The sequence below is a fragment of the Perna viridis genome, chromosome 14 (assembly GCF_037379345.1).
Source record: "Perna viridis isolate PV_CMFRI_1.1 ecotype Kerala chromosome 14, ASM3737934v1, whole genome shotgun sequence".
In the NCBI taxonomy this organism is placed as follows: domain Eukaryota; kingdom Metazoa; phylum Mollusca; class Bivalvia; order Mytilida; family Mytilidae; genus Perna; species Perna viridis.
Window position 1 is genome coordinate 24580194 of NC_142458.1, and position 21352 is coordinate 24601545.

Here is a 21352-nt window from a genome sequence, read left to right on the forward strand (position 1 = left end):
ACTGAAAATTACTGAAAGGAAAACATTTAAACAATGATTTGCATCCCTTGTTAGATAGTGTTTGTTCAAAAGAAGTACTTTACAATTTTGATTAAAACTTTAAAAGAAGATTATATGAACAGACATTTACTAGTATCAATTTACAAATTTGCGATCGGGTTGTAATATATTTATTATTTCAATACACATTTCGGCAGACGAAGATTTTTGAAACTCTAATGACAGTTGTTCGATGTATGTTAGTAGGCCAGTGATGAATGAACCCCGGCCAAGCCGGTCCTGCATATAGTTACGACCGTCTTATACTCAGACAAAGAGAATTTAAAATACAACTTACTTATAGCACTTCGCAATAATTTACATTTTTTATCCCTTAAGGGCTTCTCTAGCAACATCCATTTCAGTTTTGGTCGGTCAGATCTATCTGTACAGTTACCCACGGATGGTGTGAATATTTTACACATATCATGTGACGCAAACAAAATTCAGACGACAGCTGCAAATTCAAAACAAGAAAATGATTGCCTTTCCTATCTTAGAAAAGCTATGCTTCGATTTTGATAATGTAATCGGAGTTATATCTTTTTCCAAGGCGGGTTAGGTTCTTGGCAATAGCGACAGTGAAATAGCGGAGATACACGTACGTACATTTACGTGTTTCCCGAAGTTTTTAAAAACATCACGTTCACTTCTTCAAATAAATTTTAAAAATAGAGAAAGACTTGACAATATCAGCAAAGATGAATTTATTTTTACTGTAACGTAATCTTAACCTATATCTTTTTATTTGTTTGATTAATGGAAATGATGAATTTTCTCTGTAAGGACAGTCACTTTTTGTTACTTCCGGGACGTGACTTTTTTTTTCGTTAGCATATTGGGGAACCTTAAGGGAAATTGAGAAAGTACACGTATTAACCGTAGAACTCACATCGCTTCGCGGTGCTCGCTATGAATGCAAATCATATGCGAAGATTAAATACAGAAATTACGAGTGCAAGAAGTCGCTAATACTATTAGCGACTTAAAATGCAGTTATTAAAGTCTACATTCCCCTCCTTTGCTTCCATATTCTATTTTTTCACCTGTACTTGATCAATGTGTATTTCACGCAGTATAGTTAACGTTGTGTATAAAGATTGATACACACGATTAAACGTTTTAAATCTACATGTATGTGGGTGTGTTGAGTGGCATAACAACGTGATTTACAACTAGAACTGTCAGCAGAACTACACGGACTACAATAATTAACAGTGTGTACACACAAACGCATGCACATGTATGTATATTTCTTAATAGAATGTCACATAAATAATTTAAAGGTTGAGATACATTTACGGGTGATATTGGCCCCCTTATTTTTTTCTGAAAACTGATGTTTGAGTAGGAGCAAATTTTTACTTGCTGAACTAAAGTGTTTAATCATTGACCAAAATAGGAGTTTTCTTGAAGTTAAATTTTACACAAAAAAAACGTGTAGTAAATAACCCATTCAACATGAAATACAAGTATTTGCGCCAATGTAGACTCGTGTATTATCTTCATAACTATTCTGAAGCATTTTTGTCTATTATATTGGGCAGTTAGTAAGTAAGTATTTGGGAACTTAGCAATATAAACTCCAAACCTAAGTAATGACATTCTTTAGAATAACGAAAATAGGTCAAAGAGACAACACCCACGCCGTCATGAAAATTTCATCCCAAGGCTACCCATTATTTATCAATGAACGACGAGGAAATCCACACACCACAGTACTGCAGCCGTTTCCAAAACATCATTATACACAGGCACAGGAAAATATTTGCCCTATATACTCAAGTAACATAAAAAAAATAAACTGAAGGTGAAAACGAAACAAGACATACAGAGGCCAGAAATTCCTGACTTTGGACATGCGCAAAAAATGCAACGAGGTTAAAGTGCTTTGGTGTGATCACAACCCCCTTTAAAATCTGTGGAAAAAAATAATACACAAATAAACACGCATAAAAATCAGTTTTAAGAGGTCTGAGTCCCTAATTACAGCGGAATTAAAGAAACTGAATATAAATTACACAAATATACAAATTAAGGACTACTAGCAATTAACTGACATGCCAGCGCTAGACCAGTTTAAATCTGCAAAGTTGTGTCCCCATCGTATGTAAAATCAATCCCATGATATATATTTCTCTTTCATAAGGTGAAAAGTTCTTTAACATCGCTCTTGAAGTGACTTCACAATAGACCTTTTTCATATTCCCGACTTTTAATTCTTTTTTTTTTAAATTTTGGTTTGCATTCCGTAAATATTGAAAAAAAGACTATTATTTTTGAAAAAAATGTACTTTGTGTAAGATTCTGTGGGGAAATTTGTTTACCCTCATCCGTCCGTCTGTCCGTTCGTCCCCTACGTTTTAGCACGATAACTCAAAACCGCTTGCACAAATTTAGATGAAACTGCGAAAGTGTATATATACCCAAATTGGGAACTTCGTTCTTGAAAAATGTTTTGAAAAAGTTCCAATTTATCATTTGAAAATTCTTGAAGCTACTTGTGTGATACGTCAGAATTTTTTCGATTGTAATTGATTCAAACCAGCATGGTAAAACCATGCAAATTAAATTGTTTAAGTGTATACCATTTCTTCCTCGCGTGTACGTGCATATGTTTATGGAGGATTGATAGAAAAACTTTTTTTTTCACATTTTTGAGAATTAAAGAGATGCACATGAAACTAACTAATGAACTAGAACTTCGTAACTATCAAAATATATATTTACTCAATTAGACACTGACGTTTTCTTCTCATATGGAGGCTGGGAGACAGGGACTCTATGTTAAGCTAGATTTTTTTTTCAACAGTTGCAACTGAAATTATTTTTTTTAAGTCTATTTTTTAATTAATTGGGAAAACATTGAATCATACCTTTTCTGTCCATAGTTATTATTTGGAACAATTAGTTATTTTTTTTTCAAAAATTCCCAGCCCCGCTCCTTCGCTTTAAGGTGAAGGAAATACCTCCGGCTCTCAAAGCAAGTGGGCTACGCCCAAACCATCGAGACGGTTATTAATACAGTCTAACTAGATTAATTCGCTTGCAGCATTATCATGGTGGAACCAGAAATTCTTATCAGACGGGCTACTAAAGACGATTACGATGGTGTCATGAAAATATCTCCTGCGGATTTATTTTGTGGTCCAGACTATCTCCCGGACTACTTTTATTCTCTACTAGAACAGCCCAATGTTGTAGCTTACGTCGGGGTTATTGGTGGTAAATGTGTAGGTATTATAGTTCATGGGCTGAGAGAGTCATGCACCGTGCACCCTCAATCATCAACTTCATGGTGATTTCAGGTACCTTAATGTATACCTCCTGTTACCGAATGAATTTGTCGCCGAAGAATTTTCTCGGTTTTTTTATCAGTGTAAGCTTAATAAGTATATTTATACCACACTGGGTAAAAAATCCAAGATTTTTGTGACTCAGTTGTTTGGAATAGTTCTCCCTAGGGCAGTAACTCTTGAAGTTAGTGCTCAATTAAAATGTCTCAAATTTGGTATCATTCGATAAATAATTTATTTTTCTACATAAATTAATCACGAAAAACTCATTTTCAAGAAAGAATTTTCAAAAAATGTTAAAAATTTTACCCTTATCCCTAGAAAACTGGTATCAGTATCGAATATAATTCTCATTCACAACATACTAACTCATATTTTAGGCATTCAAAATTATGATAATGGTGTAACCAACATATCTGCTTTATTCAGGTGCTTAGATATTCTTTGGGGTTACAATGTAACTTACCGCTTTCAAACAAGTAAAAAAACACACGTAGTACACATATAGACGTATGGTATTTAATAGGTACATATTGATCTCGTATGAAGGTAGAATTGACGGTTCTACGACATCGATCTGAAGCATAAGGTTGTGTAGTAATATAATTATGCAAATCATATACGAATGTAAAGTACTGAAATTTCAAGTGCATGGAGTTGCCAACGGTGACAGCGACTTTAAAATGTACAATTTTAGACTTTTCCAAGTTTAAATTTAGTAATTTATTATTGCTTCATGTGTAAAGAACATTTAACAACATTTGTAAATCATTTTCATTTCTGAAATGAACACAATATCGCCAGCATATAAAATTATACTAGTTTTTTTCACCATATGTATCAATTCCAATATCCAATGATTTTATATCTGTAACTTAACTATTTATAAAGATATCAAACAATAAATAAAGGGGACAAAACACAACCCTGCATGCTTTAAATCTGATTTGATTTAAGTTGGCAATTTTCCCAGTTTCCATGTATCAGTGATAGATGTAAGCTGACGTTAATGATCAGTTGTACTTCTAATTGTTCGAAACCCATTTTACCCATCATGAATATGAACAAAGTGCTAAAGTAATACCTCGGTAAGATAGAGGATCCCTGGGATCTGAAGTAGAAAACACTGTTATGGGTGTGATAATTCCTTTACTCCACATGGAGGGATTTTACCATGTTTAAATAATCTATGACATCATGTAATACATCTACAAAAACATTACTACTAGTATCAATATAGACACTTAATTTTTGGCTTTGTTAATACTTTCTAGACTTCATAAGTACTTACTACAGAATCTAAGTCTTGATCATAAAACCTATTCATCATAGCATTATATCCATCAGATAACATGTTTAAAGGGAGTTCAAAAGACATTTTCCATGAATCTAAAACAATACATCAATGTCAGTTCCATAGGTATGAACTTCTGTCTGTCATAATTACCAATACCAATTTCCTGATCTTTCGCCAGAACTCACGGGGTCTGAATTTTGGGCTTTAAAAAGTTCCAGATATTGTCTTGGACAGTTTTTACCGAGTTTTTCGTTTCAGAATAAAATGTATCGTAAATGTTTCCTATTATGGCCATCACTTCTATTCCAATTTCGCCCAGCTTCACTTACTCACTGATTACACAGCTCTGAAATTGGGTTGGTCCACCCAAGGCTTTTTCGTCCTTCTACGTTTTTTTTAAAGACTAATTAGCGCATTATTGCTTAGAGTTCATTTCATTGTGTATAAGTGTAATAAATAGGGAACACAATCTACGACACCTTTCCATGATTTTGTTTCCAATGGGCAGGTCTAAACATGGATACATGTACATGTTATACTTGTACTAGGGAATTTGTGATGTATTTAAATGACCGTAAGATGAATTATATTAACACATTTCTAAGAATGTTTGCCCATTTTCTTTTTGTACACTCAAAAACCTTATATCATAAATACACATCATCATAGATCAATTGTCGTCCATTGTAGGTCGGGTTTGGCTTTTCCTTCGTTGTTGATAATGGCCAGACTATCGTGTTGAGAGGTGGCAGGATAAGCAAAGAGTTCCAAGGGCTAGGCATATCTCGGAAAATTGGTGTCTACAACATTCGGGCTATTTTAAATTCAAAACATAAGCATATAGTCGGCGTTGGTGGCGCTCATGTCGACGCTGTGAAGAGAATAATAGAGATGGGAGTTGTAAAAAACGTCTTGCAAATGGTAAGAATTGAGGGGGGATCACTCTTATTAAAATTGGATTCGGATGCATCTGGAGCTGGAACCCCCTTCATATATTTCTCTAGCAAGAAAATCCGTCATATTCGTATATTGTTCAGTGCAAAATACATACCCATTCATATAGTCTTTCACATCAATTTGAATTAAGAGAAGATATAAGAGAAGATACTAATTGAAGATTGATTGGGGATAATTGGATAGTTTGTCTTAGCAATAATGTATATACATTTAAATTGTAGAATTTATATAGTAGAGCTCAGAAATGACAACCCATTCACATAGGAACGTAAACATAAATATCACCCAATCACGTATTTCAACTCTATATGCACAGACCAATTCTAGCGGTACGTCTATATATACTGGTATAAAGGAAGTGACAGCCAACGTGGAATTGAAAAAAAAATCGACAATTCGGCATGCACTGAACAAGGCCCCATAACGTAAACAAGACGATATCTTTAATGACTGTTATAACATCGTTAATCACTTGCATGGATTTTATTATTACAACAGGAAATAATTCATTTTCTTAAAACTCCGCGGCTTAAAAACATCAGGAGAAACATTCACATTTATCATTGCAAACCCACAAAATTCTCCCGATGAAAAGATGTTCCAGGAACAGTTAGCATTGCTCGTGGAATGATGCTATTAAACAATTGGGTTAGACTTTTCACATGTTTATGGGAATTAGTTGAATCAGATGACAAAAACTGCCATGGCAGCTTTTTACAGAATTAAAAAAGTAAATTCTCGTGCCAAAACCTCATTTTCTGTCACCACATATAATTTGGGTGGAGTGTTGTATATCAGATTCTTTATTTTCATGACATTAGACAGGTGAAACCTAAAAAAACGTTACCGAAGAAGCCTAAGTGGTTTACATCCTCTTGGTCCAACCTTTCACAGGACTGTTCCAATGTAACGTCAACTTGGCTATATTCACGTATCGGAAACCTTTTCGCCATCTCGCAAACTGTTCCTGGCCCATATAACAGATCCTTAATTCTGTTTTTACCATTTTCATATTTTAAATATTGACCATTAGCTTCCTTTTGGCGCATTATTGATAAGGGTTCAGAAATCCAAATTGCGTGTCGGAAAAACAAGAACCCCTTTAATCCGCTATCTTGCAAAATTGTTAAAAATCTTTAACTTTCAATTTAATATTTTTTTTACTTGTCCTTCATACTGTATGTACTAAACATATTACATCACACAAGAGCATAGGAGACAGGTGTTGCAGGGACGGATAAAAAATCAAGTAAGAGGTGGTGATAGAATAACAAAAACGGATGTAGAATTTGTGCGACAAATCAAGATTTCATGCCCAAAAACACATTTCCAAAGTGTATGGGGCTGGCACGTGTACCCCGCCTGTATCCAAGCCTGAGGTGCGACACGAAACGTACTAGAATCCTACTAAACTAAATTGCATATAATAGAAAATTCTGAAGCGGTTGGTACTCAGGCATTAGTCGGGCATGTCGAGTAATTCTATTTCAATTGTGACTTTTCAGGAGGTCAGTTAATTGTGGTATCTCAAATCATAGAAGAATCAAAACACATTCCTATAGTGAGATACAAGAATGTAACTATTGGTTAATTTCGTTTGATTAGATCAAAAACGCATTTTTAGCTCACCTAGCCGAAGGCCATGTGAGCTATTTCCATCACTTGGTGTCCGTCGTCGTCGTCGTCGTCCTTCGTCGTTAACAATTTTTCAAAACTCTTCTCTTCTGAAACTACTTGACCAATTGGAAACAAACTTGGTGTGAATGTTCCTTGGGGTAAACTGCATAGAACTGATTTTTGATCCTCGAAAAACATGGCCACTATTACTAAAAATAGAACATAAGGGTCAGAGAGTAGTTTTTCGCATATATCTCCAAAACGGTTAGGTTTAGCAAAATTCGGACGGACTTAAAAGTGTTCAGCATGATGAGATCTTTCTGCTCTCAAATTTTCATTTCAATCTATTTAGCCATGTTGGAGTTATTGCCCTTTTTCAAAGTTTTTTGCTATTTTTAATGTTATTTCTTTCAAAAATCTTTTCCTCTGACACTACTTGACCACTTGGAACCAAACTTGGTGTGAATGTTCTTTGGGGTATCCTGCATAGAAGTGATGTGGGGATTTTTGATCCGTCGAAAAGCATGACCGCCGTTACTAAAAATAGAACATAGGGGTCAGTCAATATTTTTTTCGCATATATTTCCAAAACGGTTAGGTTTAGCCCATTCTGAAATGGGTAAATGTGTTCAGCATGATGAGATCTATCTGCGGTCAAATTTTCATTTTAATCTATTTAGCCATGTTGGAGTTATTACCCCTTTTCAAAGTTTTTTGCTATTTCTAATGTTATTTCTTTCAAAAATCTTCTTCTCTAACACTATTTTACCAATTGAAACAAACTCGGGATAAGCGTTTTAAGTGGGTTTTTTTGATCCGTCGAAAAACATGGCCACTGTTACTAAAATAGAACATAGAGGTCAGACAGAAGTTTTTCGCATATATCTCCAAAACCGTTAGGTTTAGCCAAATTCTTTCAATAGCTTAAATGATCCTTATTTTTAGGACTACAAAAGTCTTCAGGCATAAAATTTGTCAGACGCCTTCTTATAAGAGTTATTGCCCTTGACAGGTTAAAATGACCGTTTTTTTTTAGTTTTCAGCCATTATCTTGAAAACCATGATAGATTTAGACTTTCATTTACTGAAATGATCTTTATGATAAGTCCTATCAAAGGTTTCTTGAGTAAAAATTGTTGGACAACTTCTTGTTTAATTTATTGCCCTTGAAAGGCAAAATTCAAGCAGGTGAGCGGTTCAGGCCCCTGGGATCCTCTCGTTCTTTTTGTTTTTAGGGAAGAAGATACTACCAAATAAAGCTAACAGAGCTGCAGCATTCAAAAAACGAGCGGATCGACCAAAACAAGACGCATATCAAAGCCATGGATATCACTAATCTTGAGAAAATACTTAGTAATTGTAATTTATGCAAAGAACTTTTCCCCGAAAGACGATTTGTTGTTGACTTGGTGCCATATGGGCTAACGAAAGAAAACGCAGCATTGATTTTAAGAGATAGAACGGTTGGATTCTTCACAAACTATACACATGAAGTAGGCAGTGATTCAAAGGTTTATAATTTACCCGAAAAACGAAACATTAACGGCAGCATTAATAACAGTGACATCATGAGCAGGAATAGGCCTCTTTTGACGTTTGGGACATATTTCCACGTACCAGCTGGGTGTGTCTGCAATATGGAGTTCTATGGTCATAAAGATGACATTTTAAACCATTTAAAAGCTCATATTTTGAATTTGATATTACATTGTAAAACTGAACAATTGACACTCCAATGTTGTTTTCTGAATGACGAAATGTGTAATGCTGTCGACGCCGTTCTGTTAAGATATGGGTTCAATAAGACTGAGGTATGGGATTCTGCTATACTTTGTCATGAAACTACAGTGCCTAGATTTGAAAACAAATTGTAAAATGCTCTTCGATCTACCTCTTGAATTATTGGTTTATTTTAATGTATACGTCAAGTCGTTTTAACTTACATTGACTTTGTATTTTTGTCTTAATAATTGGTTTGTGTCGGCGATGATATTGAATACTACTCTTCACATATATCATTTAGAAGAGTAATCAAGGGAACAAAGGTTATAGCGGTAATAAAAAAAATGCAATCCAGGGACAAACACCAGATATGGAAAACAGACATACACAGCAAAGAACACAAAGTAACTACAATCATACATACAAAGTAACAAAAGCAAATGAGCTGAACTACTAGATTCATACTAATACATATATAAATAAACCTAAAAAACCAAAAAATAAGTTTATAACTGATACGACACGTTACAATTACAACTTATTAAACTTATTTAAAGAATTACGTGTATTAGTCGTTTTTTGTTTGCATCATCAGGACAGTGGTTTTTTTTTTTTTTTTTTTTTTTTTTTTTTTTCATTAAATCGTGCTTTTCACAGATTCTACCTTCATTCGTGAGTGATGTCAGGGGTTTAAAGCAGCGAAGCTAGACTCAAAACCCTGACTTGGGAGGATGCATTGATTTTGGAGTTATGATTTTTTAATTAGCACAGTTTAGGAGTTATTGGCCAGAATCAAGCATTTTGTGTTATCCAGATAATAACTTGATTATATGAATGGATCTCTTTGAAAATTCATTGCAAGGTGCTATACCATAACAGGGAGGCTGGTCTGGGACTTCAACTAACTTGTTATGAGGTACCAGCAACAAATATGCTCTTGATGTGTCCAGATAACTCAGTGGCAGATCCAGGGGTAGCCCGCTCCCTTAGATAATTGCAATTTTTAAGAATTGTTGAAAATTGATCACGATACTCTTAGAATGCAGGATTTGAGGTTTAATATTTCAAAATTTTCTTGAGGGGATGTCCCTAAACCCCCCAGCAAATTCCTCACCGGTGATCTTGTCAAGAGTTGTTTTGCCCAACCGTAAAACTCTGATCCGCTACTGTAACTCGAATAAAAATGAATTGATCTCCTCGGAAAGGAATGCTGGGATCGATTTTTGGTGGTTCAGTCCATGGGCTGTGATGGTCCACTGTGCACTCCTCCCACTCATCAACTTCATGATGATTTTTGTGTGCCTTTATAGTAGAATACTAACAATATTCCCCCACCCCTAAAACAGGTTTCATTATGAAATAAAATACTCATTCACAACATACCAACACTGTAAAATTCATATTTTTGGAATTTATATTTAAATTCATGATATACCCAACATATCTATTCACTTCAAGGGTCTAAGCTTTTATCGTTTTGAGGATACAATAACTATATAATAGTAAAATGGTAATTTTCAGAATTTCAGATTTTCTTCCATTTGGCTTGATTTTGTCTATTTGTTAAAATACTTTAGTTCAAACTAGATTTTAGATGCCACAGTATCTTTGTATAGTGTCTTAGCATTCAAATCAGACCAATAAAAATATATATATATTTGAACGGTTTCAAATCGATGAAGGTGAAAAATTGACATATCCCTAACACAGAAAAAAATCACCTCAACTTGAAGCAAATGCTGATTTTAAGCATATAAAAGTGTAAAGAAGACAACTTGAACACTATTGTTACAAATATCGATATATCCAACATATCTGATTTTTTCAGGCTCTTTATTCTCCGTTTCAAGGGTACACCCCGAAATGTGTAACCCTTACCCGTACCCGTACCGAATTTCCCGTACCCGTACCGAATTTTCCGTATCCAAAGCACTATATTGCCGATTTTTCTATAATAATTTAAGAATATTTTATATTAAAACTTGGTTACAAAGTTCTGAATAAGGTTTTTAATCAATTGGAGACAAAACTGGTCGAAAAAAAATTATGATATTTTCAAACTCAATCGATTCTAAGTTACTTCTCAAAAGTCCCGAAATACGTAACCGGATTTCGAAGTTATCGCACCAAAATAATGATTGTCTATTTCTCATTTTCCAGTCCGAATTTTACGTTTTTCTGAATTTAAAACCCTGGATAACGTTTTGAAAGATTTGATATTGTTTTTTGAAAAAATGTCGGAGTTTGAATTCCATACCTACTGTAGCACGAATCTCCGTATCAGCAAAGAATGTATACAACACGAGACAATTTAAATTTGCAAAACACTAAATTGCAAATCTTGCGCCGCTTTTTCTTCAACCTACCATGTCATGTGAGTAACCATTGGATGCAGATTTGCATGGAATTTAATAAAATGCATTTTGTTTTACAATATTTACTAAAATAAATTTGTAGTTACAATTTTAAATTCATGGGATTTTTTTGTGTCCCATGGGATTTTTTCTCCCATGGGATTTTTTTTCTCCCATGAGATATCTTGTATTAAAATGATAGTCATAGAGAGTGTATGCCTTACATATTCACTTTGTGCATTTTTCGTCTGTGCAGTATGAATAAAAAAGCTGAATGACTAAAAGAGAGAGGTTTATGTATTGTTTTATGATGATTTTAATCTTTTATAGCTTTGAAATGAAAGAAATCACTTTGAAAATTCACTGATCAACCACAAATGTAAAACAACGAAATAGAAAAATTTATTCAAAGACACTCTGACTATAAATATGTTGTTTAAGAATATAAACTTAAAATGCTGTATGAGCAGTACTTTCATCTTAGTATTTGAATAAATTATAAAAATTCTAATGAAAGTCTAAATTCAGGTCCATAATCAGCTTTTTGACACTTCCTTTTTCTTCTTGGTCAACTTCAACTCATGAAACATGCTTCCTTTCTCGTCTCTGTAGAATAAAAGAAGTAAAAGTCTTTATGCAAACAAAATATATAAAATATTTTACAATATCATTTTATTTGTAATTAAAGTGATCTTATTTTTTTTTGTTACTTGATATATATTCATTGCTAATATCAATAGCTGAAATTACTTGCAATCAGACTTTTAAAATATAACATAAACAGACAAACAGGCATACAAATAAAGTGCTTTCTATATAAGTTGGTGACAGCATTTTTGATTTATTGTGCAAAGTATGATGAACAGATGGACAGACACCGGTATGCCATAATACGTCCCATTTCAAAAAGCAGAAGTATAAAAATTCTGGAGAACAGTGTATACCTGATATGATTAGCTATCAAGTTTGCATATATTGAATTAGTCATTCACCATAGAGGCAAGCAGGTGGCTGGTACCAGAAATGGTGAAAAACAATTCTGCATGATAGTACATATGGTACCTTTCAATTTAGTTGAATTAATTTTCATTTCAAGCATCCTTAAAGCTGTTCTCTTGTAATGCACATAAGTAACAGTCAATGTTACGTCCAACATGCTGGGGGTAAGTTTAATCAAAATTAATTGAGAGATTTTGGAGAATGCTGTAGTTGAACTTTCAAAAAATGTAACAAATTTAGTGGAGTCTGTTTGTTTGTTGGGGTTTAATGTCCGAGCAGCAATATTTCAGCTATATTCAGACGATGAACATGAAGTGCATGATAAAATGAACATGAAATGAAGATGAAATGAAAAACGGATGAGACACAAGGACAATGGGGTCGACAAATTTTGATTGCCACTGGAAATGGGGAGAGGTGGGTAGGGTCGGGCGATTTAGCCTCCTGTGGCAGAGCCCTATGGTTCCTACTCCGGGAGAATACCACAAGAGGGTTCTTTAACGTGCGAGGAACATGGCATCTTTCCCAACATGGTGCACCACTATGGTTTGCCATCAGGTTTTCCGTATTATAGCCCGACAACCCCAGCATGTAACACGCCAGGGGTACCCCATTCCACCACCTGGGGCACACACCCCAGTTGCTCTGTGGGCAGAGCGCCCTAGCCCCCGGCTAGGTTCTGAGCACTATTTAGTTGCCTTTTACGACAAGCTTAGCGCAGCTGCAGGCCTATTCTTTTAACACCCGGACCTGCACGGGGCTAGTGGAGTCTGAGTTGCTCATTTGCTTTTGTTACTTTGTATGTATTATTTTAGTTACTTTATGTTCATTGTTGTGTATGTCTGTTTTCCATGTTTGATGTTTGGGCTTTGTCCCTGGATTACATTCTTTTGATTACCGCTATTACATTGGTTACCTTGATTACCTTTGATACACATGGTATGTTAGTGGTGCAAAGAGAAAGCTAAAAAAATAATGGTCCAGTTCAATTATAATTGTAGAATAGGACTTGATAAACTCTATTTGCAATCGAATATCTACACAATAAAGATATTTGTTTTTGGCTTAATTATATAACAAAAGCATCTGTACATAAAAAGAGATATCCCCTGATAGCAAGTAATTGTGATTTTTACCATAACTTAACATCTAGCTAGAGATGTCCTCAGACATAATTGGTTTAATATTTAATTTTGCAAGTTCTTTATATGTCACTCACCTTTTACCAGTAATTATAAAGAATTATTTCATGTATCCTCTAATCTCTCTTGAGCAACATAGAGCACCTTCTATTTCAAAATTAGATAACTTTCAAATTCTGTATATAGACAGTAAAATGGAGTTATAAACATGTAACTGAAACAGGGGCTGCACTGGCTTCTAAAATTTTGTCACCAATTTTTTTAATCAATATTCAGAAATAAGAGCAAAAAGTGGTGTCCACAAAAAAATATTCCAATTTTTTTTAAAATATGACAGTACTAAATCCACTGATGAAAGTCCATGAGTAGAAAAAATGAAATCAGTACAACTTATATGCTGTATATACAATTTCCAAATCTTAACACAATTTCTCTTCTAACACAAGAAATCTGACACCCCAATTCCCACTAATGAAAACTTGCATCCAATCTTCTGTGTGTGATGGACAGGTTGTAAAACTAAACTAGTATTTTTATATTTAATATGATAAAATCAAAACTCTGTACTAAATTTGGGTCTAGAAGCACTGAATCTATTATGGTTTCAAAAGATCATATCTATATTGTTAATTTCAAATTTAAAGCCTTTCTGAATTGTTACTACAGAAGATTTACAACATAAACAAGTTACATTTGTACCCATAACTATCCATATCTACATTTTAACAAAAAAAAACAACATTTGTACTGTATTTTATGTGAGAAAGTACCTACCTCTATCAAGTTTGTCTTACTGCGTGCACAGATAAACTTATGGAACATCAGTGTGCCATTCTAGAAAAAAAAAAGTAAAAGTCATGAATTCTGACTGTAAAGAAATATCATCTAGAGACATATACAAAATGTATTATCACAACATTCAAAAATGGTCATTGCTTATACTGTTTTAGTCACATTTTTCACTCGATATGTATTCCATCACTTGTAGAAGAATTACAATTGCAGTACATAAATAAAAATCACTGCTTAAACTATGCAAACTATAAAGTTTGACTCTGTCACATTTGCCCAAAATAATAAAAAAACATTCCAACAAAAAGGGGGGTATAATCCAGACCATACCCTTTGAAAAGCCATCATGTTTACACGGTTTTAGTAGACATTATCTGGTAGTGAGACCTGCTCTTTGTGTCCAGTATATGCAGCCCCACTTGTAGTAGTAAAATGGTTATGACTGAGTCAGTGAGTGATCCTTCAACTCGCGTTTATTTCCATTTAGTAAACGACAATATCGAATACTCGGGAATTAATGATACTAACCTGTTTCTATTTTGGAAAGAACGAGTTATATATACGAGAAATATTAATTACATTCAAGATTTTGAAAGCAGTGAAAGTTCATATTCTCGCGTGCTTATTCACATGCGAAGAGTTTCTCAATGAGTTTGGTAATACAGGGGAAAAAAACGAATTATGGTGTAATGTAACAAGATAAGATTTGACCACGGACCAAAAGATAACAACACATGGAAACGTTCTATCGTGCTCCACATTTCACACTCCTAGTATTTTAATCATAAGTACATTTTTTATCAGGCTTTCTAAAAATCAGACAGCACGTCAAAAACCAACCCAATTTAATTTTATTTCTTGTTTAGAAACAGTTACTGATCACATAACCAGTCTTAGTTTTTATTTGTTTGTTGCACTAAATAGAGAAAAAGTATGTACAAAAATGTAGATTGTACATGAAATTTGCACAGAAGCATCGTTTGTTTGGTAGGTTTTTCTTCACCGTTAATTACTTTTTCTCCAACATGAATCACTTCTCCATTAGCAGTGTCTGAATTTTATGTTGACTGGTACTTAACATTTGATCTAAACGGAACCTTTCAGGGCTCTCAGAGTGTTATTTGCACAAATTTGTTGTTGAAGAGTAATTAAGGGAACCAAGGTTATAGCGGTAATTAAAAGAATGTAATACAGGGACAAAGACCAGACATGGAAAACAGACATACACAACAAAGAACATAAAGTAACTAAAATCATACATACAAAGTAACAAAAGTAAATGAGCAACTCGGACTCCACTAAAAACTGGGAGCATGGACCAGGTGCACCAGTAGGGTAAGCGTCCTCTGCTTTTCTAGAAACACCCGCCGAGTTGCTCATATAAGTTCAAGTCCGGGGTAGACAAACGAGGGAAGGAAAACTATGACCCGTTGAATAAATCAGTTCTCAGGATACACCATAACGATCCACGAGTTCATGATAACGACCATAAAACTTCTGTAGTGATGACTTCAATCTTGTAGCAACATAACCCTGCTCCAAAAGCCTATTTGTTAGAGTTCTAGCGCGATACAAAAAGTCTGCGTAGTTTCGGCAAGCTCTGGCATAACGTATGAGTTGTGATATGAACATTCCATACGCAGGAGCCGAAGGGATGTTGCCACAGATGAAAGGAAAGTTGACAATTTGGAATGAAAAGTCATCACGTTTATCGTAAAGTTTGGTCAATAGTTTTCCTTTACCATCGATTCTAAGTGTAGGTCAAGATATGAGGCTGACTTCACAGTGTCTGTAGTATCCTTTATCTCAAGTTCTTTTGGGTAGATGCGATGTATCAAATCCCCCGAAATTAGGATTGTTTAAAGATAATACGTCACATAAATAGCGGAAACTGAGATTGAAGGATCTAGACAAACGATATTCTTTCTTTCTGATCAGATCAGCTATAAAGTCAGCCTCATAAGAGTGAAGGAATAGGTCAGCAAGTAAAGAAACACAATTTGTTCATATTGGAATGCCGACCGTTTGTTGAAAGACACGTCCACCACACTGGACAAATATGTTGTCCATTAAAAATTCCAGCATTTTGTAAACATCTTCCTCTCTATCTTTGGAAGATGATTTGGAATAATTTCTTACAAAGTATGAGGAATCTTTACCAAGATCTATATATTTGTATCTAGGTGTACCATCTTTTTTTGGAAAAACAACGATGTATAATGTTTTTAAGTCGGGATTTTAACTGAGTCTGGGGAATAGAAATATACAGTGTTGAAAAATCATAGCTTTTAATGTTATTATATTCAGATAATAGTCTTGAAGTGATTGTCTCCAAAAGATCTTTCGAATTTTGCAGGATCCACATTGAATTAATACCACTACGGGAGTAACAAGTATTGTGGTAGGACTGTAGACCCTCTTTGACAGTTGTGAGTATAGGAGTTAAAAGTTTTGAAAGAGGTTTGGTGGTACATTTTGCAGATCCAGCTATGAAACGTTGTTTGTATGGATTCTTGTGACGTTTAGGAATCCAGTACATAGACGGTAAATCACAATCATCGTCCTTGGTAGAGACCAAAAGAGGATAGCACAGATTTATGGTTTTCCACAATCTCTTTTTTTGAGAGAGTGGTAGCAGTGTAGGTCTTATCACTGCTATTATTTTCTACGTCTACCTCTGATAATAGACATTGGATATAAAACGTTTTGCAGACAAAAACAATGTTGTTTTGGGCTTTGTCTGCTGGTACGACAACATATTTGTCATGTATAGTAGAAATTGTACCAAGTCCGCAAAAATATTTAACAAAACGGACTCATTACAAAAAAATGTCTTACTAGATGTAAACTAAGACAATCATCACATTCCTTGTTTGTTGAAACTGGGCGTTACTATGGTATAGAGATGTCAAATAGATAGTGTGCTTTGTGCACAATGAAAAGTGTCGAGGATGAATTTCATTTTGTATCGAGTTGTGAAGCCAGTATGTCTAGCCTTATTTTTTTAGGAGCCCCTCCTCTTTCTAAATATAGTGCATGCATATATTTCAAAATCACTGGAAATTTCAAGGTAATGTGTAATTTATGTAGGTTCCTTTTCCATCTATTTACAGTCTTAACTTAATTACTTTAATTATGATTGTGTATTTGAAATTGTAACGTGTATTATCTTCTGTTCAGTTGTTAGAATACTGGGATATGTATTGTTGTTTGTTGTAACACTGTACTGGTGAGCATGATTGCCTTATTTAAGTTATACAGAAATTGATTTGAATTGATTTTTAAAATGAATTTAAAAAAACAAAATCTGCAGTCAAAAAGTATACGTAAAACTCAAATTTTCGTTTATTACGAGAAAATGACTAAATGTATCAACAGCTCGATATTCCGTTTTACTGTTAATTAAGTACAATATTCGGGAAGTGGTCGGTTTAGCTAGGGGCACTTATAACCTAGGTAATAAATACATCCCGTAATATGGCTTCGTACGTGTTTCGTGTGGCAGATAAAGAGATTTACAAAATATGGGCTGACATAGGACCCTAAATTTACCCACGAAAATTATGAAAGTGATACATTCTATTCACTTTTGTCTAAAATATATTAAGCTACTATTTGTTTGATTATTGCTTATGCACAAATGTCACATTATAAGATCAATTTATAAGGGGACCAAGGACAGCCGCCATAAAACCTGGTTTAATTCTCGATTTCCAAAGGAAATGTCTGTACCGAGTGATGATGACCATTGCAATGGTTGTAAACTTTCCGGTTGTACTTTGATAATACCATTTAAATTTTATGCAGACTTTTCATTTTGACTCTTATATAGAGTTTATCACTTCGATAACTTTGTAAATTACCATTCGTTTGTTATGGACAAATATTCATGTTTGTCTCTCACCCTTTGTTTTACGGTAATATTCTACACATAGCACGGAAAGCTCGATACCCGCCCAATAAGTAAACTAAACCGTTGAATAGGCTTATGTGTTATGGTGTTACATTGATTCGCTCATGGAGTCTTTAAATAGAAATTGGACCACTATATTTTAAAACAGTTTTTGGTATGACATGGGTTGTGTCCTTATTGTATGACGTGTGAAGCACCGTGGCTCAACCGCGCATGGGAAGGATTGAAATTGATTTTACATGTGATAGGGACATCCAGACATTGGACCGGCGAGTTATCCTGGTGGAGTAAATGTTCATTTAAAAGATTTTTCAATACTAGATCCAATACAAGGTAAATCTTTTTAAGTGTAGATTACATCTTTTAGGCATTTATATATACATCTTTTAGGCATTTATATATATATATATATATATATATTCTTAACGTCTATTTTATTTTCATATTTTCATGAAATATTTGATATCACTACCTTTTACAGGTAAACTGGCAAAATTAGTGCCAGTCTTTTTAAGCGCAATTCAATCACGGGGAAATATGTTGGGACAATTTAACTAGTTTTTATCCAATTGGCGCAAAAGTTGAATCGTAAAACGCGCAATGTACACTTTCATTGAACTTCAACGTGTAGACACTTGGTAATCAATATGTACTGTACAAAATAGTATGTTCAGTGTATACCAGGTATAGATTGTACATATAGATTCCACCGTATAGTGTTTCGAAAAGTAGAATGAGTGAATCTTACTACACGTATGTACAATACAGTTCAATGCATATCATATAAATTGTAGCTATAACCAGAGGTATGACGAACTTTAGAGCTTCATTTTCCTTACATGTATGTAAGCGATTTTGAAATATTGCTAATATATATATAATTAAGGATTTTTACTGTAATGTTGGAATATACTAGTATACCTTTGTCATCATGTCATCTGTAAAAGCTTCTTGTATATAACAGGAACGCATTTTTGTATACTATATATACACGGATAATCGGAACTGTATCTTCTGCAATATTGGACAGGTAAATCATGTCACCTGTTGAGTCACTTGTTCTATGTGAGCCATAAAACAATTAATTTTTTTATAATTACCTCAGGGCGATTCTATTCGTCACATGGCCTGTGTAGTGTCGTAGGTAAACTTAACCGAGATTTAGATAGTGGGTATTAAAAGGGGTGGGGGTCTAGAAAAAAGGGTGTGTCATAGTATAATATTTTCTCATTTTCACCAAAATTTTGCATGAAATTATCCACATTAATCCAATTATATCATTTTCAGTACTTTTTTTTTGGATATAACAACCAACGGATTTTGATAGGCTATTATAAAAGTCCTTGTATATAATTATATTTACTGAAAGGATCTGCTTACTAGTGAATGAGTTTTTTTTTCTTTTAATTCATATAAGGTTTTTATAATTTTACTAGCGAATTAAAATCGTACATGTGACAGGGAGTTATAATTAATTACAGATCTATGCGTATAACTGTCGCCAATGATTTTACAGTCCATGCTTTAATTTACATTACAAAACCGAATTACTGCAGCCCGTGAAAGAGGTTCGCTTGCATGGAAGTTATTTTCTGATATGGCACCATCGTATGGACGAACAGAAATGCCAGCATCTTACGTTAGATCTAGGTATTAAAATTTACACGTACTATGTTTAATCAAGACAAAGTCCCGAGAAAATGCAGTTTCATTCGCTAGCCCAAGGATTTATATTTTATATAGCATTTACCTAAATTTAACTCTTTCGCTAGCCAATGAAATAACTCTTTGTACAACTATTTACTACGTTACTGGAATGCTCATCTTATGCGTTCCTGCATCGATAAAACATACGAAAGGATAATTACAGAGAAAACCTTGGATATGTATTGTCAGTGACGAAACGGGGTGGCGAAATCATGCATGACACAAGACGCTTAAGTATACGGTTCATTCCCCGCTATGACCTCGTTCCGGTAGCGAGATGAGGGCTCAGTATCGTATTAATTTTCCCACAGACTTCTATAGTGAAGTGCATATTTTTAGGATTTTTTTTAAAAATATGTAAATTGATTCAATAAAACTTTCACTTATGTAGCATTTCTAAGGACATGAGAAACAAATAATTTCCCGCAAAGAAAATAGGGTGAGTCCACGAAGATTGGACAGAAAAGTAGTCTTGAACTGTAAATAGCCATTTTCCGTACTTTCACTTTCGTTTTGCACTCACCAAACCAACCTTTTCAGTGGAATATTTTTATGATATTATGTTAGATTTTCTTTTAAAAAGTTCTTCATCTTAAGTCATTGCTCATGTCTTTTGACAAAACATTAGTTTGTAGAGAGGCAAATAGAAAATGCACTATATTTTTTTTATAGCATCCATGTTTTGACGTACACCCGCTTAGGGATATGCAATACGATACTGGTACCTATTACTAATAAACATTTCAATATAATCATAGAAGTTGTTGTTTTTCTGCTAGAGTAGTCATTTTCATACTGAAAATTCAGAATATCATTGCCCTGCTACAAACATGAGTTTTGTATTAACATTTTTATATAGGTACCCTATTCCAGGCATAAGACTAATATCTCAATGTTAGCCAGAAAATATTACTTTTGATAAAAAGCTGCTGCATTAACCAAACTAAGCAACTTTATGGTTTATTCTGACATGGTAGATACATGAGCTGTACTATGAGTTCCAAATCATTATTTAATCCCCACTTGTGAGTTCCATATATGGAAATATTAATATCCGAACCTCCTTTTTTGTCTTTAACTCAAGGTAGCCTCTTGTTTAAAGTAAAGTATAATGACCGGTACAACCAACTGTTTTAAACTATAGATATGGTCGTTTCAATTATAATAAATCCAGAAAAAATTATACCAATATCATAGTTTTAAAAAAATATAGCTTTTCATATGCAGAAAATACAGATTTTAAGCCATTTTGGTACCCCAGGCAGATACAAATGGACCTCAATATGACCGGAAAAGGACTTTTCTTTAAAACAGATAGCTATGATGCAAGAATATGGTTTACTGGTATAAATATTATAATAACAATTGTCTGCTTTAGATACCTTTTGAAAAAATTCAGTTATACAAATTAATAAATGACAACAGGATGTTAATTGTCAATTTTCCATCAATTACTAATCAACAAAAGGTTGCGTATGCTGTATCAGGATTTGCAAATAAATTATACAGGTAATATT

General features: G+C 34.0%; 1 protein-coding gene and 1 long non-coding RNA gene across 4 annotated transcripts; one reads left to right on the forward strand and one right to left on the reverse strand.

Moving 5' to 3' along the window:
* The first annotated feature begins 1083 nt into the window (after positions 1–1083).
* Positions 1084–9490, forward strand: LOC148598731 (histidine N-acetyltransferase-like). Of its 3 annotated transcripts, XR_015918415.1 has the most exons (5): positions 1084–1282; positions 3092–3272; positions 5323–5553; positions 5811–5918; positions 8442–8579. XR_015918415.1 is itself a non-coding variant. In XM_088560816.1 (4 exons), exons 1-4 carry the CDS (start codon positions 1275–1277, stop codon positions 9078–9080), a joined length of 1059 nt encoding a protein of 352 aa, XP_088416942.1. In that variant the 5' UTR covers positions 1084–1274; the 3' UTR covers positions 9081–9490. The 3 variants fall into 3 exon arrangements, 2 of the variants coding, with proteins under 2 accessions (XP_088416942.1, XP_088416943.1); XM_088560816.1 differs by lacking the exon at positions 5811–5918 and having other exon boundaries at positions 8442–9490; XM_088560817.1 differs by having other exon boundaries at positions 5811–8528.
* Positions 9491–11662: 2172 nt separating this feature from the next.
* On the reverse strand, positions 11663–14881 carry LOC148598732 (uncharacterized). The gene is made up of 4 exons (XR_015918416.1): positions 14744–14881; positions 14198–14257; positions 13501–13567; positions 11663–11888 (listed from the first exon to the last, which is right to left on the reverse strand). It is a non-coding gene; the product is annotated as an uncharacterized LOC148598732 (long non-coding RNA).
* Positions 14882–21352: the final 6471 nt, after the last annotated feature.